The following is a 27,206-nucleotide window of genomic DNA, read 5'->3' as shown; positions in this document are numbered from 1 at the left end:
TGGTTTGTGGTTTCTCCAAACTTTCCACAATTCTGCACAACAGCAATTTGATTGTTCTGTCATGTGGAATTTTACATAGCTGTTTCTTAATGTTTGCTCTTGAGCAGCACAAATAAGAGCTATTATTATTATTATTATTATTTTTTACTTTTAATTTGCATGTTTGTTACAATCCCTTGCCAAGACACTCCCAGTGTCCTAAGGTGAGTGAAGGATATGACTGAAAGTTTGGAGAGGGGAGAGTAGCAGGGGCAGTAACAAAACATTCTTCACTGTAATACAACATAAACATTTAAACTGATAGGGTTTTTCTAAGGATCTGGGCAGTACTTGTCAGCACAATCTTTTGGCTTTCTCTGAGACATGATTCTCCTGGGATGTTTTCTAGATGTTTCTGACATCCCTTATTTATCATACCTAGAGCACCTACAATAACAGGAACAGTTCTCACTTTAAGATGCCACATCTTTTGTATTTCAATTTCCAGGTCCTTATATTTACTTAATTTATCAAATTCCTTTGCAGATATATTTTCATCAGTGGGAACACTGACATCTATTAGTCTACAAGTATTTGCTTCCCTGTCTTTAATTATTATTATTATTATTATTATTATTATTATTATTATTATTATTATTATTATTTAGGCTGCGAGCTGGCAGAATCATTAGCACACAGGCTAAATGCTTAGAAGCATTTCATCTGTCTATACGTTCTGAGTTCAAATTCCACAGGAGTTGACTTTGCCTTTCATCCTTTCAGGGACGATAAATTAAGTACCAGTGAAACACTGGGGTGAATGTAATTGGTTAGTACCCTCTACCAAAAGTTCAGGCCTTGTACCTACTGCATCGTCATTATTTACAGCATGGACCTCCTACTTCCAATGACATATAAAGAAATCTGAAACCTTTCATTTGTGCAGACTGCATAATATCTGCAGTATAAAATAGCAGGATAAGACATCAAATGTCAAAATTTAAGAAACATTTGTTATCTCCGCTATCGAGAGCATACTGTCGAGAATTTAGTACAGTTGAACAGGATATGTTGTTTGAATGAAAGACGATCGCATTCCAAAAATTCTTTTGTATGACCAATAAGTAGAGGGATTCCGCAGCAAAAGAAAACCCGTCCCTAGGTGTCTGTAAGAGTTGAAACAATCACTAAAATCCTTACAGCTTAATTTAACATTCTGGAAAATTTATTGTCTAGGTCGATCTGATTGGCTTAGAATGTGTCATGATGCATCTAAACAATTTGTGTTTAAGAAAGAGAACAATAAAATTCATATACTGCAATCAACAGACACATTTATCCAATCCCTGGCAAAAACAGGATCATCATTGTCCTTATTATAACTTCTTAACAAAATCCATCCCAGGACTCAAATTACAATTGCACATCCATCACAAGTAGATACAGCTTTTATTTTTAATCCTTTATTTAGCTATTTCTTTTAATCTTTTCCTTCAAACACTCATATGTTGACATTAACAGGAGTGACCATCACTATTTACCATATTCAGTGGGTTGGCAGAATCATTAGAGTGTTGGACAAAATGCCTCACTTCCTCCTTTATGTTCTCTGTTCAAATACTGCTGGGTATCAATATCGGTTTTCATTACCCTGGGTTGATAAAATAAAGTACCTGTCAAGTACAGTGGGCAATGGTATCAACTACCTCCATTCCCCTCAAAATTGCTGGCCTTATGTCTTAATTAGAAATCATTACTATTATCATTATCATTATTATTATTATCATTATTATTATTATTATTATTATTAATAATAATGATAATAATAATTATAATAATAATAAGGTGAGCTGGCAGAGTTGCTAGCATGCCAGGCGAAATGCTTACGGGTATTTCGTCTGCTACTACATTCTGAGTTCAAATTCCACCAAGGTCAACTTTGTCTTTCATCTTTTCGGGGTTGATTAAACAAGAACCAGTTATGCAGGATTCCAGTTGAGCTGATCAAGGGAACAACCTGCTCATGAAGTTGACATGCAAATGGCTGAGCGCTCCACAGACACATCTACCCTTAACATAGTTCTCAGGGAGATTCAGAGGGACACAGAATGTGACAAGGCTGGCCCCTTGAATTACAGGTACAACTCATTTTTGCCAGCTGAGTTGACTGGAGCAACTTGAAACAGAGTGTGTTGCCCAAGGTCACAACATGCCACTGGGAATTGAACTCATGACCATACGATCATGAGCTGAATATCCTATCCACTGGCACTCTGTTGCTTATGACAATGAGGGTTCCAGTTGATCTGATCAACGGAAGAACCTGCTTGTAAAATTAATGTGCAAGTGGCTGAGCACTCCACACACATACTCCTAACGTAATTCTCAGGGAGATTCAGCATGATACAGAGTGTGACAAAGCCCACCCTTTGAATTACAGGTACATCTTATTTTTACCAACTGAGTGAACTGGAGCAACATGAAAGTGTCTTGCTCAAGCACACAACACATTGCCCGGAATTGAACTCAGGACCTTACAATTGTGAGCTAAATACCCTAAGCATTAAGCCACAAATAAAAGATTTAAAAATTGTGTTTGTTGGCTACATCAATCTTATTTTGTTATTGTATCAATAGTTATTGTATGGTATCAATATCTCTGCTGTATATAAACTCATTGTGGAGGCACAATGGCCCAGTGGTTAGGGCAGCGGACTCGCGGTCATAGGATCGCGGTTTCAATTCCCAGACCGGGCGTTGTGAGTGTTTATTGAGCGAAAACACCTAAAGCTCCATGAGGCTCCGGCAGGGGATGGTGGAGAACCCTGCTGTATTCTTTCACCCCAACTTTCTCTTACTCTTCCTTCCTGTTTCTGTTGTAACTGTCATTCAAAGGGTCAGCCTTGTCACACTCTATGTGACGCTGAATATCCCCGAGAACTACGTTAAGGTTACACGTGTCTGTGGAGTGCTCAGCCACTTGCACGTTAATTTCACGAGCAGGCTGTTCCGGATCAACTGGAACCCTCGTCGTCGTAAGCGACGGAATGCCAATAACAATATAAACTCATATGCTGTGGGATTTACATTGTTGCATGGTGGTCGCTTGAGATATGATAATTGTTTTAACTGCAGGTGGGGGTATTATGTTGAGTCTATGATGTGTGGTTTCTGAAATACCATTGACTGGTAATTGTATGACGTATAACGTGTGTGAACTATTGGTGGTGGGGGATGTACTATAGTATCGAGTGTTGATTATGTAAGATTACATTGCTGTTGATATTGTTATTCAACAGTAATTGAACAGATCTTAAGCTAAGCATTCCACCTTTCTTGGCTTTTAGTCAAACACTATTCAATGTGACCTACATTCTTTTAAGATAGCAAGAGGTGATATTATCCTTATTATTATTATTTTATGTTTGACTTTTGTTTTGCATTTGTACAAGTTTGATCCAAGTCTCACCCAGAGACCTCAAGAGACAACAAGTTAGAAGTTCATGTAGGTGTTATGCCTAGGGTACCATATATTTCGATTTGTACATAGTGCTGTTCTAGAGAATGTTTAAGAAACCATAAGAAAATTATGTGTTTGTTTTAAAATTTGAGATCACATAGACAGTATTTTACGTAGGATATGGACAGTTCCCATGAGCACTATCTTTTGAACTTCAGCCATTTTGGGGTTTCCTGGTATCTGAGCTAGGTAGTAATCAGCCCGTTTCGCTGTCATTCCCAGGGCACCTATGACAATAGGTATTGTTTTAGTCTTCAAATTCCACATTTTGCCAATTTCTATTTCAAGATCTTTATATTTGCTCAGTTTTTGGTAGGTCTTGACAGATACGTTTATATCGATTGGGACAGTCATATAAATGAGGAGGCATGATTTTTGTCTGAAGTCTTTCAGTATGATGTCTGGCCTATTTGCATCTATCTTTTCTGTCAGTTTGAAATTATTATTATTATTATTATTATTATTATTATTATTATTATTATTATTATTATTAAGGTGGTGCAAAGTTGTTAGTAAGAAAGAAGATAAAACTCTCTCTCAGTCTGGTAAATGGCCCTGCTCAATATGTAGGAAAGGTGTTGGAAGAAATTCCATTCGCTGCACCCAGTGTAAACTATGGACACATAAAAGGTGCTGTGGAATCACAGGTAGATTAACAGGTAAAGTAGTCTTTGTATGTGGCAAAGTAGTCTTTGTATGTTCGTTTGATGTACAGGAACAATAAGCACTAAGAGCACACGGGACTTAGATTCTCTCAAATGTGAAGGAGGCTCTCTTGAGGTTGTAGATAGTTTGTGTTACCTAGGTGACCAAATTAGCAATGGTGGAGGATGCTCTGAAAGTATTGTTTCTAGAATAAGAATACGGTGGTGGAAGTTCAGTGAGCTGTTACTCTGTTGGCAACAGGACTCTCTCTCAGAGTGAAAGGTAGACTGTATAATGCTTGTATGTGAACGGCTATACCCAGTTGTGAGACGTGTCTCACTAGTAGTGAGACACGTCTTCTGAATGCAGAAGACGTGTAGACTGGAGAGAAATGAAAGTAGTATGCTCCGTTGGATGTGCATTATTATTATTATTAAGAGAAAGAGCAGTGTATGCTATCAAAGTGGCACTGGGGTGCAAATGTACAAAGCCCAATATATATCATCTGATAAGGGTACATCAGGCACATGCATCACAACCATATTTGTGCAACATGGTGATCTCTTATCAAGATTAACAGTGCATGACCTTGCAGGTGCGACCCAGTTAGGAGTTTATTCCAGTCAAGTAGCTCATTCTGCTCAAAGGTCCTTGAATAAGGTTTGCTTTAAGGATGATTAACAAAGCACCCATGTTTCCAGGAGTGAATTATTCAAATCCCAAAGAATTCCTCTTAACACATGGCTATGATGCTCCCCTACTACTTCTGCTCATGATCAGAGATGTACATATTGTCAGCCACAAAAGGACATGCTCATCTGGTTAAGGTCAAACAACTGACAAGCAAATCTGTGGTATTGAGCAGAATATTTGCTGTAGCTTATCTTTTATACCAAGGCAAAGCAATGTTCATGATAACACTTCTAATCAGTTGAGATCAAAAGCCATGAGAACTTATTATTATTATTATTATTATTATTATTATTATTATTCAATAGTCTTATTTTTATCACGTGCTTTCACTGCACTACTGAGTGCAGCTCTGTAAACCCTAGGTATGTGCTGTTGTGTGTTTTGGTGCTGATATTTTCACTGTGCTTTATGTAGAATGTGCACTGTGACTTGTAGTATTATTTTCTGTATGTTGTATACATTTGTAAATTCTGGTGTTTTGGTTATGTATTTGTTTGAATGCATACCTAATGCACCTATTATTATAGGGTGGAGGTGCAGTTTCCCAGTGGTTAGGGAAATGGACTCACAGTCATAGGAATGCAGTTTCGATTCCCAGAACGGGCATTGAGTGTTTATTGAGTGAAAACACCTAAAGCTCCACAAGGCTCTGGCAGGGGATGGTGGCAAACCCTGTTGTACTCTTTCACCACAATTTTCTCTCACTCTTACTTCCTGTTTCTGTTATACCTGTATTTCAAAGGGCCAGCTTTTTCACACTCTGTGTCACACAGAATCACCTCGAGAACTATGTTAAGGGTACACATATCTGTGGAGTGCTCAGCTGCTTACACATTAGTTTCATGAGCAGGCTGTTCTGTTGATCAGATCAACTGGAATCCTTTGTCATTGTAACTGATGGAGTACCATTATTATAGGAATTGTTTCTGTTTTTAGGCTCCACATTCGAGTTACCTCTATTTCCAGGTCCTTCTATTCTGAGAGTTTCTCCATTTCTTTTAGAGATACATTGCCATCTGTTGCTATTGATATATCGATCAGAAGGCATTTTTTTACTTGGTGATCTCTGACAACTATATCCGGTCTATTAGCCTTGATTTCTCTATCTGTGTGTTTGGTATATCCCAGGGTATGGTTGCTTTCTCATTTTCTGAGACCCTTTATGGGGTGTGCCTATACCGTCTTTTTTCTATTGTTATTCCAGTGTTGGCATAGCTTCCAGTGTATATGGGTCCCAATTCTGTCATGACTGTGAATATATTCCTTCTTAGCCAGGACAGGCATTCAGAGACAATATGATTTATTGTTCCTTCTCCATCACCACGTATTCTGCAGTTACTTGTATTTTTTTTTTTTTTTTCTTCATTATGTGCTTTTGGTGATTTCTGGTGGGAAGGCTTTGATCTTGTTCTGCAATTAAAAATCCTTCAGTCTCTGATTTGAGTCCTGAGCTTCTTAACCGTTGTTGAAATTTTACTTTATCTATTTCTTTTTTGTTTAGCTCAACCCAACATTTGCCACGAAGGGGCTTTTCTTGCCATCGTTTTATCATGATACATTGTTGTTTTAGTTTTGATTTCATTTGTTTTACAGGTTTTGTTGTTTCTTCTTTTTCTTCATAATTGTCAGGTTCTATGACTTCTTGTATTTGCCAGCATCCTTACAAAGAGAAAACAGTTTTTTGTTTTGCTCGTGTTTTGTGTCTATTTGTACCAGCTTTCATTGCTTCTGAATTAGGTATTTCTGTAATCCTATGGTGGTTATTTTGTAATAGTTTTCACCTTCAATACGTTGTATATATCACCTGTCAGATTTTGGGTGGTGCATCCTAAATCCTGTCACTATTGCGTTTTTGAGAAAAAACACTTCATCACATGTTGCTCTATGATCGCTTCGACACCTGATGCGTGGTACACTGTGCACCTGTTCAGAGTACCTCGATTTGATGGAGAGGGTGAGCTAATGGATGGCATGAGCATTTGATCACTATGAACAAATCAGTTGTGCATATTGTTTGGCAAAAGCTGAACACTCATACATCATCCTTGATAGAAGAGTCCATCATCATTATTGACATCACATATGTGGAACCCACGCTTCAAACATCTCTGGTGAATATTCTCTAAATTTGCTTTTTCTTTGGTCATTTTCGGACACTGAAATTGTAACTGTTACTTTTTTACTCTTTTACTTGTTTCAGTCATTTGACTGTGGCCATGCTGGAGCATCACCTTGAGGGGTTTCACTTGAAGAAATCAAGCCCAGGACTTATTTTCTTAAGCCTAGTCAGTCTCTTTTGGCAAACTGGTAAGTTACGGGGACGCAGCTACACCAATACCAGTTGTCAAGTGGTGATGGGGGGAAAACACAGATACACAGATACAAAGACACACACACAGAGACATATGCATATATATATATATATACACACACACACACACACACACATATATATATATATATATATATATATATATATATATATATGCATATATATATATACACACACACACACACACACACACACACACACACATATATATATATATATATATATATATATATATATATATATATATATATACATATATATACAATGGGCTTCTTTCAATTTCCATCTACCAAATTCACTCACAAGGCTTTGGTCAGCCTAAGGCTATAGTAGAAGACACTTGCCCTAGGTGCCATTCAACAGGACTGAACGTGAAGCCATGTGGTTGGGAAGCAAGCTCCTCATCATACAGCCATGCCTGTGTCTTTTGTTTTGCAGATGTATCCATGTTTCCACTGAAAAATTTCCATATCATTTCAATCCTGGAACAGGCATTTTTGCTTCTTCCGTATAGTTGTTCAGATATATGTTTTCCATGGGTTTTGTCTTGTTTTTTTTTTTGTTTTTTTTTTTTCACAAGATGGCTAGTAGAAGTTGAAACAGAGGAGTGGTTGTTGGAGAAAAAAATGATAAATAGACGAGAATCCAGTTACTGGAAGATGAACACATCCTTCCAGGTGAGGAAAGATTTTAGGATCAGATTAGTATACTAGTTAAGTGGGAATTTACAACAGGTGGTGGGTTTCTCTAATAAGGAAATTCAAAGAGACAGCTGTTAGTTTTAGCCAAGAAATTGCTTTAGAAAACTATAGAGTAGAAAATAAACTAGTTAGTATCTTCGAAGAGGCATGTAGAAGAGAAATAACAATGTGCTAGCGACAAGAATGGCCTTTAACCATTTCTTCGATGTAAAACATGAAGGTTTTACTGTTCAAGCTGGGGGTGCATGAGCTGAGACATCAAGGCTGTAAGGCCATTGTTTGTGCCCAGGTGAGCAAGGTACAACATGGCAACAAAGCTAGAATTCGATCTGTGACAGCCCAAAGCAGTCATATGATCTGATTCCAAGCAGTGAGCTGGCAGAAACGTTAGCACGCTGGGCAAAATGCTTAGCGGTATTTCGCCTGCCACTACGTTTTGAGTTCAAATTCCGCCGAGGTCGACTTTGCCTTTCATCTTTTCGGGATTTGATAAATTAAGTACCAGTTACGCACTGGGGTCGATCTAATCGACTTAATCCGTTTGTCTGTCCTTGTTTTGCCCCCTTTTTGATCTGTGCTGCTTTTTTGAATAAATTTTGATTCTAACGACAAATGACAGCAAAATGTAAAATAAAAAGTTAGCACAGACTTCCTAACCACATGGTTCCAGGTTCAGTCCCACCACGTGGCACCTTAGGCAAGTGTCTTCTACTATAGCCGTGGGCTGACTAAAGCCTTGTGAGTGGATTTGGTAGACAGAAACTGAGAGAAGCCTGTTGTGTGTGTATATATATATATATATATATATATATATATATATATATTTATATGTATGTATATATACCTCTGTGAGGTCCAGCACTCAATGATTTTCTTTTGTGCCATCACCACAGGTGCGCTTATATCTATCTATATATATATATATATATATATATATATATATATAAATAATACAAAATTGGACAAGAACGCAAAACATCCAGATAGACGAAACAAAAAACAAGGACAGGTCATTTGGAGTTTTCTTTCATCAGTCAGGTTCCAGATTATCATTGAAATTTCGGCTGGTTATACTCGAGATTGCTCCAATCTGGCCAGCCCCAAGGAAAAACTAAGCTAAGAGCATTAGATTCCTTGGAAGAAAGCAGCGAATGTATACAAAAACAAGGACGGAAAAAAACGAACAATGTTATACAAATACAATATAAATAATAACAGTATATAACAACATTGGTAACGGTCACGCTCAAATGGTGCTATTTACGTGCCACCAGTATGGAAGCCAGACAGCTGGTGCTCTGGCAACAATCATGCTCAGATGGTGCTCTTAACAATTTACTGGTACAGGTGCCATCACGATTTCGCTTTCGCTTGCCCCAACAGGTCTTCGCAAGCCGAGTTTAGTGTTCAATGAAGAGACGTTGGCATGGGTGGTACTTAGTATTATGGTGTCATGGGATGTGATTTGTGGTGGAAGATTTAGTTGCTATTTCCAACAATTCTCTCAATGACAGTTTCTGTCCTTGGCTTAGGTTAGTTGGTTTAGATAAGCTTAATAATGTCTTATCACATGTTTCAAAGTTTATTTTCAGAACAAAAAAAAAGGAAGAGAAATGTTAAAGTTTATCATTTCACAGTAACAGCTTAACAAAAGGCACAGATAGTAGGTATGTGTGTTGTATTCAAAGTTCTATCATTGCAGACAGCCTCAAAACCATAATGATTTGGAGTAGGGGTGTGGTCTTAGTCTTCATCGATAATTTTGTTCATGTCCGTGATATTTTATAACACGAAATTAACCTCTGTATTTGACTGATATGCTATTTTATTAACCTTGCTGAGATATGAATGCAAAATATGACAGTGAAGGGTAAAAAATAGACTGGCTGTCCTTTGGTTACGACAATGAAGATTTCAGTTGATCTGATCAATGGAACAGCATGCTCATGGAATTAACATCCAAGTGGCTGAGTATTCCATAGACATGTGTACCCTTAATGTAGTTCTCGGAGATTCAGCATGACCCAGAATGTGACAAGGCTGGCCCCTTGAATTACAAATACAACTCATTTTTGCCAGCTGAGTGGACTGGAGCAATGTGAAATGAAGTGTCTTTTCTACTCTAGGCACATTGTTTTGAATTAATCACACATTATCTTGTATATTTTTTTTAGAATGATATTGTAGGTTAGGTGTGAGAGGTTGGATCTGGTCAGTTATAACATAAAGCAGGTTGAACATTTGGGCTAGGTATCGCCAAATTAAATGCTAAAGTGTTAATAAACACAGGTAAATCATTGAAGACTAGGCCTTTTGATTTGCCAGTTTCAAGCAATATCATTTAATATGATCAGTTCACTTTTATACATTTCTGCCAGAAGAGTTTATCATCATCATCATCATCATCATCATCATCATCGTTTAACGTCCGCTTTCCATGCTAGCATGGGTTGGGCGATTTGACTGAGGACTGGTGAAACGAGATGGCTACACCAGGCTCCAATCTGATTTGGCAGAGTTTCTACAGCTGGATGCCCTTCCTAACGCCAACCACTCTGAGAGTGTAGTGGGTGCTTTTACGTGCCACCAGCACAAAGGCCAGTCAGGCGATACTGGCAACGGCCACGCTCAAAATGGTGTATTTTATGTGCAACCCGCACAAGAGCCAGTCCAGGAGCACTGGCAACGATCTCGTTCGAAAATCCTTACACATGTCATGGGCACAAGTGCCAGAAAGGTGATGCTGGGCACAGGTGCCATCCCAATTTCGCTTTCGCTTGCCCCAATAAGTCTTCGCAAGCTGAGTTTCGTGTCCAATAAATACAAGAGAACTGAGAACTAAGTCATAATGAACTTCTACCTTAACACTAAATTTGTTGCCATACTCCATACTCATTGTTAGCTCTCACCTTGCTGTATAATTCCCTGTACGAGGCTTTTATGAACTTCACAATCCATTCATTTGCTCCTAGCTTCCTTAGTGACCACCAGATAACAGATCAAGACACCCTGTCAAGAGTTTTCTCTAGGTAAATGCTTGCAAAGTTGAGTAGCTAAGCACTTCTGCTGTTGTCTCACTAAAAAGAGATTATCTATAGTACTTTCCTTGGTAAAACTGAAATGCCTTTCATCAACATTAACTCTTTCCTTAATCAAATAAGCCATAATTTTTTTATATGATATGCATTATATATATAGCTGTCTGTGGAGTGCTCAGCCAACTGCATGTTAAGTTGATTTCATGAGCAGGCTGTTCTGTTTGTTCTGTTGATCAAATCAACTGAAACACTTGTTGTAACTGCCAGAGAGCCAAGGCATGTATATATGTATGTCTACATCTATACACACACACACACACACATATAGCTATATACATATAAACATGCCTTACATACACACATATATATAATGTATATGTGAATATAGCTATATATATATATATATATATATATATATATATATATATATATATATGGATAGTAATAATAAATGGAGCAAAACGCATGTCAATAAAAGTTCCTTTAATTCCTACACATGTTTCAAAATAAATGAGAGCTCTTTCACAAAGAAGAAAGAGTTGTTGGGGTTCCTCATATATTTCTCTTCTGGGAGTTCATAATAAAACATATAATAGCAAGACAAAAACGAAATGATGAAGTAACTTATGAGCGAAGAAAAGCAACAAAAATTCATTAGGTTATAGCAGTACGTACGTTTTGTACAAACTTCATTTATTTATGTAGTGAGAACACCACATAAGATGTGTAATGAAAATGTACTCCTCAGCTGCATAATGGAAGTTCATTTTAGAAAGTCATTTTGTAGATGTGTGCAAATACAAGAGTAGGAGATGAAGAAAATACCATCTTGACTGGGCTGTTAATCAACAGTCTAGTGAATCAAACATGAATTTAATTTCATACCCCTCCAATTAGTATATATTGAAATTAAATTCATGTTTGATTGCAATAATAAATCTCTTGATTTTGTTTTTGGTTTTCACCCTACCAAATTCTGGTGCCTCAAACATTTTAAATACCACATTTAATCTTTTGATTAAATCTATATTATATATATATATACACACACACATATAAGTATGTAATATGAAGAAACAAAAGACCTGGTAATTCAATCGGCAAACATGACTCTTATTAGAGATGGATTTAAAGGACAATTGTACATGATAGATTAAAAATATATAAATACACAGACATTTTTTAAAAATATAAGTAAATAAATTTATTAAAAATATATATGCGGATTGAATTACCAGGTCTTTTTGTTTCTTCACATTACATATTTATATCTTTTGTCTCAAAATTACTCTTGATCACTTCTAAGTCAAAACCTCTATATTGTGAGAGAATTTCTAATCAATTACATATATGTATATATATATATGTTTCAGCCAATCAGCTAATTCTAAAATCTCTGTAGGAGATGCAAATAGTAACTCTACTGGAAAGTAATGGTCGTTACCACCTCAAGAGGTAGTAACAAATATATTGCAAACTAGAATGAATGACTGCCATGTCTAGCAGACAGGTATAACCTATATCTATGAAGGGTCATGCTCAGAAACTAGCTAGTCGATTGGTTCCTGCTACTGGTGGATGGGAGTTGTTCGTTCCCTTGTTTGCAATATAATGAATGGCAATAATTACACCACAGCTGAAAATTCATTGCTGATGAGAGTAAGAGATAACCTCCTACCTTTTACCCTCATAGCCAAAGCTGATGACCAGCACCAAAGGGAAACAATTTCCATTGTTTAAATCCATATCGTTTCCTCCTCCATATTTTAAAGAGGCCATAGGCCAACAGGTCTTAGGGTCTGAAGATACATCATAAAGGTACCCTTTATATCGAGAAACCCAGGGTAACCCTATAAACAGGCCTTCACCAGTAATTGATATATATATATATATATATATATGTGTATATATATATATATATATATATATATATATATATATATATATATATATATATATATATATGTATATATATATATTGCTATATACATTATATATGTGTGTGTATGTAAGGCATGTATATAATGTATATGTTTATATATATATATATATATATATATATATATATATATATATATATTGCAATAATAAATCTCTGAACAAGATATAAACAGTAACAGCACGACAACGTGATGTATATTTCCCACCTAAAAGTGGCTGACACACAAGGGATGATGCTTCTGTAGCTTATAGCCCCAGGAAGACATCTCCTCCAGCTCCAGCTGGTTATTCACAGAATGCCTGTGCCCTATCAGTATTTGCAAAGGGAAATCATTGTTCCCATCTCCAGCCTGACATGATACACACGGACCCGAGTTTCTGGGTATTAACCCGTCATCAGCGAACTAGTTGAATTGTTAGCACTCCAGAAAAAATGCACAACGGTATTTTTTCTTTCTTGATGTTCTGAGTTCAAATTCTGCTGAGGTTGACTTTACCTTTCGTCCTTTCAGGGACAGTGAAATAAGTACCAGTTGAACACTGGGTGTTGATATAATTGACTTAACCCTGAAACTATTATTTTAAGACAGTGGTTCTCAATTTGAGGTCCGGGGACCCCTGGTGGTCTACAAAGGTAGTATTGGGTCTGTGGCACTCTCCTGTCTTAGAAAGAACTTTTTCTCCACCCTTTCCCTTCCGGTCATTCCACAATGTAACCTTGTGTATATCGTTGGCGATTTTTTCTTCCTCCGTCTTCCCTTCTTTGGACTTTCCTATGTTTCCGACGAAGAGCTACGCTCGAAACGTCAAATTCTCTTTCTTTCCTTTCCTGAGTGTCCAGTAACACAATATTTGTATCACGTCCTCGTGTCGTTTTTGTTGTTTTCTTTTGTCATTTTTCTTTTTTGAACTCACTATCTATCTACATATATATATATACATATATATCGACTTTAAAGAGAGCTCAAAACTGATCCATTGAAAATACTTTATTATAATAATAATAACAATGAAAATGACTTATGATCATTTCAATGCAATATCCAGATCGATTCTTGCATATTATAAAATATTATAAAATATTATAAAATATTATAAAATATGGGATACTACATCTCATCAGGGCCTTATTATTATTATTATTATCAGTAATATGCAGACAAAAAAATAGAAAGCATTCATATACAATTTTCATAGTTGACCTATAAAACCATGCAAAGCAGGTTGAAAATACATGAAATGATATACAACCGTTCATCTTAAAGGTGTTGAAATCAAGCAAATATATATATATATATATATATATATATATATATATACACACACACATAAGAATAAATATATTAAAAGGGATCTGTGGGAAAACTTATTTAAATATAAGGGTTGGGAACCACTTTGAAAAGGTTGGGGATCACTGTTTTAAAACCTTGTTAAGTGAAAGGTGTGGAGGCGCAATGGCCCAGTGGTTAGGGCAGCGGACTCGCGGTCATAGGATCGCGGTTTCGATTCCCAGACCGGGCGTTGTGAGTGTTTATTGAGTGAAAACACCTAAAAGCTCCACGAGGCTCCGGCAGGGGATGGTGGCGAACCCTGCTGTACTCTTCCACCACAACTTTCTCTCACTCTTACTTCCTGTTCCTGTTGTGCCTGTAATTCAAAGGGTCAGCCTTGTCACACTGTGTCACGCTGAATATCCCCCGAGAACTACGTTAAGGGTACATGTGTCTGTGGAGTGCTCAGCCACTTGCACGTTAATTTCACGAGCAGGCTGTTCCGTTGCTCAGATCAACTGGAACCCTGGATGTCGTAAGCGACGGAGTGCCAACAACAAGAAGTGAAAGGTACCCACTGCCCCCATGGACCACTACTCACAAACATACCAATTAAATAATTATTTCAATGTATTTGTTTTAATAAAGAATTGCTTTGTTTTTTATTGCAGGTGGTGGCGGTGATTGTTGTGATTTGACTCTTTCTAGAAACTGTGAGTGAAATACAACAGGTTCCAGTATGGGGTCTGTATTTGGAAAATGTTGTGGAGCACCCACAGAGACAAGAAAGCAAAATGATGTAGTAGACTCAATCCCTATGCCCAATTCTGATAAATTGGAGAGAATGCTCCCACCTGTTCCACTGAATGGATCTTGTGGTAAGAATAAATTTTTTTTTGTGTTTAGCCTTCAGGCTAACTTTAATTGAGTGGACTTATGATAAAATCCTATCAGCCATGACCATCCCATCACATTTTCAGATATTATCTAACTTATTTTCTCTTTTTTAACCCTTTAGTGTTTAAACCGGCTATATCTGGCCCAAATGTTCTACTCATTTTACGCTCAAACTAGCCAGAACCAGTATCTCACACCTACCCTACAATGTCATTCTAAAAATAAACAATTACATCTTTCAACTCTTGAAGTTACAAGATAATACCAGATTAATTTTTTAAAGTGTACATGAATAAGGATTACTTTTGACATTAGCTTGAACACTAAAGGGTTTAAAAAAATGTTTGGGTATGATTTAAAGCAGAGTTGGCTGTCATTTCTAACAAGTTGAGTGATTACATAAAGTAATAGTACCCAACCATTTTTCACCTATGGGCCCCTTTGTTTGTTATTTTATTGTGGTGGACCCATGTAGCTATTTGATGTTTAAAAGCTAGTTTTATATTTATTCCTTCCAAGATTACTGTTTTGTTTTGCACACGTTAACTTCTGTAGCTTAAACTATGTGAAATGTTAGAGAAAGAAACCTAGCTGTTTCTTGCAATACATACATTTAAATCAAAACTTTTTGTGGAGACTTAAAATATTACTGTGGATCCCCAATTCACTATTTTGTTTGTATGGCCACTCAGGGGTCATGTGGACCCAGGTTGAGAAGCACTGACATAAAAGCTTGCTCTGGCATAGTTTTTATCATTTGGCCTTCGTGCCGGTGGCACATAAAAGCACCCACTACACTCTTGGAGTGGTTGACATTAAGAAGGGCATCCATCTGTAAAAACTCTGCCAAATCAGATTGGAGCCTGGTGTAGCCATCTGGTTTGCTAGTCCTCAGTCAAATGGTCCAACCCATGCTAGCATGGAAGGCGGACGTTAAACAATAATGATGATGATGATGATGTATCAAACAACTACGCTGGTATCTCACATTTTCTTTTACTGGTGTTGGCCATTCTTTGATAAAATATAATAGTGAGAGGTACTTAATGTCTGCTATTGTCATGTCAGAATCTCATCACAAACTGATGAAACCGGCTACTGGCACCATGTAAACCAATAGTAACCTGTTCCATGATTGAGTGGTCAGTGACTTAACTGCCTCCCCACCCCACCAATGGAGTGGCTGGCTACTCTTGTGGTGAAGTTGTCTAGACACTCATCATCATCATCGTTTAACGTCCACTTTCCATGCTAGCATGGGTTGGACGATTTGACTGAGGACTGGTGAAACCGGATGGCAACACCAGGCTCCAGTCTAATTTGGCAGAGTTTCTACAGCTGGATGCCCTTCCTAACGCCAACCACTCAGAGAGTGTAGTGGGTGCTTTTACGTGTCACCCGCATGAAAACGGCCACACTCGAAATGGTGTCTTTTATGTGCCACCCGCACAAGCCAGTCCAGGGGCACTGGCAACGATCTTGCTCGAAAATCCTACGGGAGCCAGTCAGGCGGTACTGGCAATGGCCACGCTCAAAATGGTGCATCTCATGTGCCACCCGCACAAGAACCAGTCCAGGGGCACTGGCAACGATCTTACTTGGCTTGCCGGGTCTTCTCACGCACAGCACATTTCCAAAGGTCTCGGTCAGTAGTCATCGCCTCGGTGAGGCCCAATGTACGAAGGTCTTGCCTCACCACCTCAGCCCAGGTCTTCCTGGGCCTACCTCTTCCACGGGTTCCCTCAACTGTTAGGGTGTGGCACTTTTTCACGCAGCTATCCTCATCCATTCTCACTACATGTCCATACCAGCGCAATCGTCTCTCTTGCACACCACAACTGATGCTTCTAATGTTCAGCTTACTCAGTAGGACTAAAATCAAGACCTTTTGAAGGACAGTTGTGCTCAGTGTGGGCCAGTGGCCATCCGGTTTGTGAAGGCAATGGTAAACCACTCCAGTATCCTTGTCAAGGAAACACTATGAGAAAGTCAGTATAAAGTTGTTGTTGTTGGCACTCCGTCGCTTACGGCGTCGAGGGTTCCAGTTGATCTGATCAATGGAACAGCCTGCTCATGAAATTAACATGCAAATGGCTGAGCACTCCACAGACATGTGTACCACACACACATACGATGGGCTTCTTTCAGTTTCCGTCTACCAAATTCACTCACAAGGCTTTGGTTGGCCCAAGGCTATAGTAGAAGACACTTGCCCAAGGTGCCATGCAGTGGGACTGAACCTGGAACCATGTGGTCGGAAAGCAAGCTTCTTACCACACAGCCACACCTCTGCCTAAAAAATTTTTCATTTCTTTTTGTCTTTGATGGTGAAGATGTGACAGGGTGTACATGCAAGTTACAGAGAGGTGTCTATAGTGAAGACTAGAGACTGGATTTAATATACAGAGAGGTGTCTATAGTGGACTAGGGATAGGATATAATATATTGGCATGGATCAGTGGTTTGAGCATTGTGCTCACAATCAGGAGGTATTTAGTTCAATTCCCAAACCGGGCTGTGTTTTGTGTTTTTGAGCAAGACACTTTATTTTACATTGCTCCAGTTCAGTCAGATGTAGAAACGAGTTGTGACATCACTGGTACCAAGCTGTATCAGGCTTTGCGTTTCCTTTGGACAATATTAGTGGCATGGAGAGGAGAGGCTGGTATGCATGGGCAACTGCTGGTCTTCCATAAACAACCTTGCCCAGACTTGTATTTTGGAAGGGGATTTACTAGGTGCCATCCCATGGTTATTCATGACCAAAGGGGGTCTTTACCCTTTACATACAACCTACAGGGATGAGTGGTTACACAAATACACAAACAACGTTATCAAATGGGTTAAATGGATGCTACCCAGGGATGCTATGAATGGTCCTAAATGTGAAATGACAGCAACATTTAACAAATGAATGCCGTTATGGAGACCTGCCAAAAGTTAGCAAGAAGATCAGGCAAAGATGGCCATGACTATCTGGTCACTGCACGTGCCACCCTGAACTGGAAGCATCCAAATTAGTCTTGTGGAACCCACTTCTTGGTGATGTAGGAAGAGAAAAACGTCTTCACATTTACATTGACGACTTGATCACAGACAGTAGCCTGGAGTGTATCCAAGACCTTAAGGCAACGATGTTGGACCGAGAAGTTTGGTTGGTGGACTTTGTTGTTGCAGTCTGGGTTTGAACCCAACCACATTAATAATAATAATAATAATAATGATAATAATAATAATAATAATAATAATAATAATAATAATAATAATCCTTTTTATTAAAGGCACAAAACCTGAAATTTGGAGGGGAGGTGACAAGTCAATTACATCAACCCCAGTGTTTCACTGGTACTTAATTTATTGACCCCCACCAAAAGAATGAAAGGCAAAGTAGACCTCAGCGAAATTTGAGCTCAGAACGAAGCAACAGGTGAAACAACAATAATAATAATAATAATAATAATAATATACAACATTCATGAATGCCTGGTAGACATATACCTGTGCATGGTATACAAATTTACACATACTTGATACAGACACATACATGTATTTTAATACGTAATGTATATGGTACACAGACACACATACAAATACATGATATCCATTTACATGTACGTGATGTGTTTTGGTGATTTTTTTTCAACTAGAGGGAATGACAAAGAACCAAGACTTCTGGCAGTTTGCTGTGCTTGAGAAATCATATCAAGCTAAGTAAAATCATTGTTGTCCTTGCACACAACCATGTCCCCTGCATCCCTCTTCAGCTGAGTGATCCTAATCTTGCAGGCTCACGGGTGCTGGTGCCATGTAAAAAGCACTTGTGCTGAGTCTAGAACATTTACCCCACCCCATGGACAATGACTCCACCCAGGACAATTACCCCTGAGGACAACAGATGATAATTTAAAACTTTTTAATATACTGGAGAGGGTGTTATTGCAACAATTCCACTGTGGGCACACAGGAATGTCCAGAATGAAAGCTTTAATGAGGAGTTTTGTATATTGGCTGACTGTAAACAGAGACATTGAGAAATTGGTGAAAGCATGTAGAGGTTGCGCATTGGCAACCAAAGCACCACCAGTAAAATTCCAATCGGGGCTGGAGAGTGAGAGTCCATGGTCCAGCTAACATATCGACTATGCTGGACCAGTGAATGGCGCATACTATCTAATCATTATGGATAGCTATACAAAGTGGCCAGAGGTGTGCAGATGTAATAAACCCACAGCAAAGACTTCAATAAAGTTCCTACTTGAGTTATTTGCTCAATATGATGTTCCAGATACATTAGTTTAAGATAATGGAACTCAATTCACGGGATATGAATTAAGAAATTTCTGCAAAATACCTGCCATAAAGCACATCTTCACCCCACCCTACCATCTGAGGTCAAATAGGCAAGCAAAAAGATTTGTCGACACATTCAAAAGAGCTCTAAGGAAAGCTAGGAATGAGCTAGATAATGATGAGGCACTAACGAAATTTTTAAGAATATATATGGCGTTAGGAAGGGCATCCAGCTGTAGAAACTCTGCCAAATCAGACTGGAGCCTGGTGTTGCCATCCGGTTTCACCAGTCCTCAGTCAAATCGTCCAACCCATGCTAGCATGGAAAGCGGACGTTAAACGATGATGATGATGATGATGATATAGAATTATGCCAATCCAAATACTAATTCAGGAAAGTCACCAGCAGAGTTAATGTTCACACTTAAAATAAAATCGACCTTTGGTAAATTATTGCCAGGAAAAAATACATCTAAAGGAAAGACAAAAAATACATTTGAAGGAAATACAAGAAATATTACAAAACATTTTGAAGTAGGAGATAAAGTTCATTTGAAAAATTACAAAAATGGTAAAGAAGGCTGAGAGGATGGCTGTGTAATCAAAAGATTAGGTAACATGATCTATTTAATTAAAGGACAGTGTTCAGAACATAAGAGACACCTCAACCAGTTAAAGATGTGACATACGGAAGAACAAAGGGTAATATCAATGGAAATCTTCTATGATATGTCTGAAGTGCCAGCTCCAAGAGATATGGAACCCCATAGAAAATGAAAATGAAAACAGACTGAATATCTGGAAGTGATACTTAAATGAAAAAAGATATTAAATTTTCAAGAAAAAAAAGAAAGAACAAGAGTACTAACTACAACAAAAAGAAAAGTACAGTGTGCAATGAACAAGACTACCTTAACAGTCAGGTAACAATTAAGATACAATAGCTAAAATAAATAAAAGTGGGAGTGGTGCTGGAAGAAATGGAAAAATAAAAGAGGGTGTAGTGCTGGAAGGAATAAAAAAATAAAAATAAAATTCCACTTTCTCACAGTAGTCAAAATCTCAAAAGGGGAAATGTTGTGATGAGAGTTATGATACCCACTTGCAAGAGATAGACTGGTCTAAGTAAAGTATAAATATTAATGATCCAGGTAAGTTAGAGATTCAGAGTTTAGAGTTGAATGAAATTTGTGTTAGTTCGCTGTGAAGTTGGAAGGTATTGGTTGGCTTAGTTCACAAGGAATATTAATTGTTGCTTTGTAAAGAGATTTGTTAGCTTGTTAGTTTGGTTTTACTGTTGTCTGGTTATCTTCTTTATTGTACATAACAAATTACATTACAACACTTGGGTCGGAAGAGTAATTACATTACAACATGTAACTACATTACAACACTGGGTCTGAAGAGAAATCCTAGCCTTATGGCTAAAGGTGATGATGTTCTATCAAGCCATGTTCCAATAATACCTGTACTAACTGTGATGTATGTTTTTTTTTTTTGACAGATATTTTAATTGTTCGAGCTTTGTATGACTTCGACGCCATTACCGAAGAAGACCTTTCATTCAAGAAAGGGGATCGCATGAAAGTTGAAGATAATTTGTAAGTCGACGATTAAACATCATCTTCATCATGATTACTAACTGCTGTTCTCGCTATTACCACCATCCTCATCTTCCTCATCATCATTCCATTGCCTTCATACTCATGTAAGACATACACGTATAATTAGACATACACACACACACACATGCAAATGTATGGCATACACATACACTGAGACATACATACACACACATGCAAATGTAAGGCATACACATACAGTTAGATACACACACATATGCAAATATACAGGCATACACATGTATGCACAAATACATACACACATATATATTAAGACAAATATGCGTACACTTGTGCACATATTCACACCCACATACACACATACACACAAACAACTGTAACGTATACTTGTTGTTGGCATTCCGTCGCTTACGACGTCGAGGGTTCCAGTTGATCCGATCAACGGAACAGCCTGCTCGTGAAATTAACGTGCAAGTGGCTGAGCACTCCACAGATACGTGTACCCTTAACATAGTTCTTGGGGATATTCAGTGTGACACAGACTGTGACAAGGATGACCCTTTGAATTACAGGCACAACAGAAACAGGAAGTAAGAGTGAGAGAAAGTTGTGGTGGAAGAGTACAGCAGGGTTCGCCACCATCCCCTGCTGGATCCACGTGGGGCTTTAGGTGTTTTCGCTCAATAAACACTCACAATGCCCGGTCTGGGAATTGAAACCGCGATCCCATGACCGTGAGTCCGCTGCCCTAACCATTAGGCCATTGCACCTCCAACGTATACTTAGACATACACACCCACACTCACACACGCAGGTGTAAGGTATACACATATAGTTAGACACACACACACACACACACACATACACATAAACATATATTATGCAGACAAATATGCCTACACTTGTGCACATGTCCACACACGCACACACATACACATGCATCCACTCACACACACACACAAACACAAAAACACACACATACATTATATCTGTTTTGTTCTCAATTCCAGGCAGAGCAACGACTGGTGGGTTGCTTACCATTTAGGGACGAAAGTCAGTGGTTATATTCCCAGTAACTACGTCATTAAAGATGATAACTCCATTGAGGCACAGGAGTAAGTATATTTTTTTGCCTTTTAATGATGTTGATCTGGGTAGTGGAAAAGTAAGGGTTATGACCACTTTTTTGAACCCACCAAAACTGCTGACAGAAAGGGAGTAAGTTAACCCTAGACAAGACACTAGGTCTACAAGTGTTTGTAATGAACCAGAGTAGAAGTAAGTGCATATAATGATGTAGTAGTGTAGAAGTGTATACATAGATGAAGCACTGCAGAAGTGTGTATAAAATGAAACAGGATAGGAGAAAGTGTATATAATGGTGGAGTATTGAAGAAGTGTTATTTAATGATGAAGCAGTGTAGAAGTGTGTATAAAGAAGAAACAGTATAGGAATAAGTGTATATAATGATGGAGTATTGTATAAGTGTTATTTAATGATGAAGTAGTATAGAAGTGTATGTAATGATGAAGCAGTGTAAAGTAAGTGTATGTAATGATGAAATAATGTGGAAGTGTATATCATTAATATCAGTGTTGAATTAAGTGTGTGACTTTTGTCTTTAGCTTTTTCAAGCTTTTACTTGGATGGGGTGAGGCAGCTAGTAGTTATCTAGGTACACTACAAAAGGTATCTAGGTACATGGTAAGGTCCATCTAGGTGTACCTTTAAGGATATCTAAATGCACTTTTAGGGATATCACAGTGCATTGTTAGTGGTATCTATGTACACTGTGTATTTTGAGACATCTAATTCAGCCTTAAGCACACTGTAGGTGCATTGTATCACTGTATGAGTTTTCTCCCTTGTAGTAACAGAGCAATGACAAGAGAGATACTTCTAGAGAAATTGCAGTGTGCAAAAGATTAAGGTTTTATAAACTCCACACTAATGTTTTTAAGTCGCTTTAAAAAAATCCATGTTATTCTTAATTTTGTTACATACAAGTATGATTGATAAATCAAAGTAAAATAATTTTCTCTAAATTTTAACTTTAAACGACAGTTTTAAGTTCCATTTCAGTGCAAAGTGTGTCAGTAATTCTTGATATATTGATAGGCGCAAGAGTGGCTGTGTGGTAAGTAGCTTGCTTACCAACCACATGGCTCCGGGTTCATTCCCACTGCGTGGCACCTTGGGCAAGTGTCTTCTACTATAGCCTCGAGCCGACCAAAGCCTTGTGAGTGGATTTGGTAGATGGAAACTGAAAGAAGCCCGTCATATATATGTGTGTGTGTATATGTTTGTGTTTCTGTGTTTGTCCTACCCCCAACATCGCTTGACAACCGATGCTGGTGTGTTTACATCCCCGTAACTTAGCGGTTCAGCAAAAGAGACCGATAGAATAAGTTCTAGGCTTACAAAGAATAAGTCCCAGGGTCGATTCACTCGACAAATGGCGGTGCTCCAGCATGGCCACAGTCAAATGACTGAAACAAGTAAAAGAGTGAAGAGTATACCTTCAGTGTACCATTAGTCAAACAGATGGAGCACCACCCCCTTATCTGCTTAGCCATTTTACTTCCACTATGCTCTTCAGAAAAATATGACCAAAATTCCAAAGTTTCTTTTTTTTTTTTAATTTCTTTTTTATTGTTCCATGATGCATGTAGCTGGTGGCATGATTTGGAACGCAGAGATGCTGAACTACAACTTCTACTTCCTGGTAATATACCTGGTACCTACTTGATACGACTTGCAAGTGGTGAGTTTATTTATTAATTCTTAATGTTGTCAGCAAAATGGTAACCTGGTAGAATCATAAGAACACTGTGAAAAATGCTTAGCAGCATTATGTCCATTTTTATGTTCTGAGTTCAGATTCCATTAGGGTTGACTTGACTTTACCTTTCATCCTCTCGAGATTGATAAAATAAGTACCAGTTGAGCATTGAGATTGATGTAATTGACTCACTCCCTCTCCTGAAGTTGCTGGCCTTGTGCCAAAATTTGAAACCAATATTGTTATTGGAAATGTTTTTGTCTGTTTGTTTATTTGTTTCTTGTTAGCTAACCAGGTAACCACATGAGAATATTGCAGTTAGGTATGTCATCAAGGTACCAAACTATCAAGCAAAGAGGGTCTGTTTAGGGCCTAGTATTCCCCATACTTACAGAGGAGAGACAGCTGAGATGGTTTAGTTTTAAAGTACCTTTGATTAATCCAACCCATGCCAGCATGGAAAACATCTGTTTTCCATGCTGGCATGGATTGGATGGCTTGACACACCAGGTTCCTAATGCCAACCACTTTACAAAATGTACTGGGTGCTTTTTATGTGGTATCAACACCCACACTAATGCTTTTTATGAAGCACCTTGGATTTAGGATCTCAATTCTGGTGTGGTGGGTGGCTCCACATATCTTGGTTCCCTGTCAGCTCATTCGTAAGGCTCAGTGTTTTACAGTCAACCTTCAATACTTCATCCCATATCCTCCTGGGTTTCCCTCTATTCTTAAAACAGTTTTGGCAGACTTGAACATGAACATGGTTTTCACAAGCAGGCCTTAGCACACATCAGTATACATTTTATTTGTTGGTTTATATAAACAGGAACAATGTTTCTCATCTAGTTCCAAAGGACCGGATGGTATCTATTTATGAGTTACAACTATGCTGAAGCACTGGTGTCTGATAGTCTGCTGATGCCACTTAGAGCAGGTGTGTTGTTTACACACATCACCTGAAGGCAGAATTCATTCTCTTTGGTGCAAAGCTATGATCATGCTTGAGTCTGCCAGAATATGTTGAGAATGGCTATACACACAGTTGTTGCCATTTTTATTTACTTCTTTTAGTTAAGGGATAAGGAGCAACTGCCATGACCTTTACAAGCCTTCCCAGACAGAATTGACATTGATGTAGTTCAAATAATTTTGTAAATGAAAGCAAGTCTGTCATTTTGTATTCACATGACTCAGTGGTTAAAGTGTCCGGATTACAGTCATGAGGTAGTGAATTCAATTCCCAGTCCGGGTTGTGTGTTGTGTTCTTGAGCATGACACTTTATTTCCTGTTGCTCCTGTTCACTCAGCTGTAGAAATGAGTTGCAGCATCCCTGGCGCCAAGCTGTATCAGCCTTTGCCTTTCCTTTGGATGACATCGGTGTCATGTCGAGGGGAGGCTGGTATGCACGGGCAACTGCTGGCCTTCCATAAACAACCTTGCTTGAACTTGTGCTATGTAGAACTTTCTTGGTGTAATTCCATGGTCATTCATGACTGAAAAGGGTCTTTACTCTTTATAATTTCTTACAATATTCTGGTTTCCTAAGGCAGCGAGCTGGCAGAGACATTAGCACGCCAGGCGAAATGCTTAACGACATTTCGTCTGTCTTTACGTTCTGAGTTCAAATTCCGCTGAGGTCGACTTTGCCTTTCATCCTTTCAGGGTCAATAAATTAAGCACCAGTTGCGTACTGGGGTCAATCTAATCGACTGCACCCCCCACTCCCCCCAAAATTTTGGGCCTTGTGCCTAGAGTAGAAAGAATATTCTGGTTTCCTGTGTACTTGTTAATCATTTCTTCAGTTTTACTAAATAGATCAGAGCACCTGTCTTATGCAAAACACTAATTAATTAATCAGTTTCACTCTTTTTGCTAATTCTTTTTTTTTTTGCTATTGTTATTGTTTCAGTTATAAAAACCACAATGTTGTTATGTCTCACTATTCTATGTTATATCCCACTACTACATGTTGTTATTGCGTGGAGGCGCAATGGCCCAGTGGTTAGGGCAGCGGACTCGTGGTCATAGAATCGCGATTTCGATTCCCAGACCGGGCGTTGTGAGTGTTTATTGAGCGAAAACACCTAAAAGCTCCATGAGGCTCCGGCAGGGGATGGTGGCGAACCCTGCTGTACTCTTCCACCACAACTTTCTCTCACTCTTTCTTCCTTTTTCTGTTGTACCTGTATTTCAAAGGGCCAGCCTTGTCACACTGTGTCATGCTGAATATCCCCGAGAACTACGTTAAGGGTACACGTGTCTGTGGAGTGCTCAGCCACTTGCACATTAATTTCACGAGCAGGCTGTTCCGTTGATCGGATCAACTGGAACTCTCGACGTCATAAGCGACGGAGTGCCAACAACAACATAAGGATTTAAAGTCACTTGTACATCTACTGTTTTCTACCACTCTATATTTTTATAGATATAACAGCTACACTACTGCTGACATATTACAGTATAATCCCACTGTAAACAATAAATTGTACCTCTTTATTTTCATTTCCTTTTGTTTCAGATAAGAAATCCTATGTATTATCTGTCCGAGATATACAAGCAAATGTGCCTGCTGTAAAACATTACCGGCTTCGAAAACTTGACAATGGTGGTTACTACATTACACCAAAACATCTTTTTCCTGATTTGTTTGGGTTACTAGATCATTACAGTTGTAAGTAAAGTAAATTTTGAAATATGTTGGTCCTCTATTGTATGTTGCATGTGGGGTCTGCACATGATTAATGTGTGCGAAAGGTTCCTGGCTTTAAGGGTGTTGTGAAAGGTCTTGTGTCTGGTTTTCAAGCTACTTTATGTGAATTTGTGTGTTGAAACAAATTTTGTTGTGTCTGGGGAGAGTCATACTGCCTTAATATCTAAAACACTTAATATCTAACACGGAGTCAACATTCATTGACAAGGTTGGAATAGAAAAAATATAAATAATAAATGAGGGGAAATCAAATCAGTGAGTGTGTTAGATATTAAGGCACTATGACTCTCCCCAGACAACAAAGTTTCTTGAAGAGTTCTCACCTAATTTAATTTTATAGAACTTAGCTCCCATATGAAAATATCTATGCTATTAACCTTTTGCACTCTGTAGGTGCATCATATCACCATATGAGTTATGTCCCTTGTAGTATCAGGGCAGTGACAAGGAAAACAATTCTAGAGAAAATGCAGTGTGCTAAAGGTTAAAAGCCCCCATTAATTCTGTGAAATGTGTTTTTCTATAGGTCATAGCGAGGGTCTTTGTCAACGTCTAACAAAAGTTTGTCCAAAAGAGCGTCCAGTTGTGCATTTCCGAGAACTGGAGATTAACCGTGAAGCTATAGTTCTGATAAAGAAACTGGATAGTGGATGTTTTGGCGATGTCTATTTAGGTAAGTCTTCATTACTCTTGTTTTGTATTTATTACTCATGTCATTTCATTTTCACTCCAAATTTAGTTCACTGGAGTCACATGATCTTCACAATACTGCAGTTGATGATGCAGCATTTCTTTCAAACACATAAAATCCTCTAC

At 38.2% G+C, this 27,206-nt stretch overlaps 1 protein-coding gene across 1 annotated transcript in view; it reads left to right on the top strand.

The window, feature by feature from the left end:
• The window catches only part of LOC106880553 (tyrosine-protein kinase Lyn), a 60,137-nt gene that overhangs the window by 24,322 nt on the left and 8,609 nt on the right, over positions 1 to 27,206 (top strand). Inside the window, exons 2-7 of the mRNA XM_089340661.1 lie at positions 14,792 to 14,998; positions 20,812 to 20,908; positions 21,901 to 22,005; positions 23,564 to 23,655; positions 26,199 to 26,351; positions 26,917 to 27,102. Coding sequence (XP_089196787.1) covers positions 14,860 to 14,998; positions 20,812 to 20,908; positions 21,901 to 22,005; positions 23,564 to 23,655; positions 26,199 to 26,351; positions 26,917 to 27,102 — 772 coding nt within the window. The 5' untranslated portion in view covers positions 14,792 to 14,859. The remainder of the gene's footprint in view (positions 1 to 14,791; positions 14,999 to 20,811; positions 20,909 to 21,900; positions 22,006 to 23,563; positions 23,656 to 26,198; positions 26,352 to 26,916; positions 27,103 to 27,206) is intronic.

The sequence above is a fragment of the Octopus bimaculoides genome, chromosome 23, assembly GCF_046866305.1.
Source record: "Octopus bimaculoides isolate indiv1 chromosome 23, ASM4686630v1, whole genome shotgun sequence".
Classification (NCBI taxonomy): domain Eukaryota; kingdom Metazoa; phylum Mollusca; class Cephalopoda; order Octopoda; family Octopodidae; genus Octopus; species Octopus bimaculoides.
The sequence above is the reverse complement of the archived record's forward strand: the minus strand, read 5'-3'. Positions and strand labels throughout refer to the sequence as shown.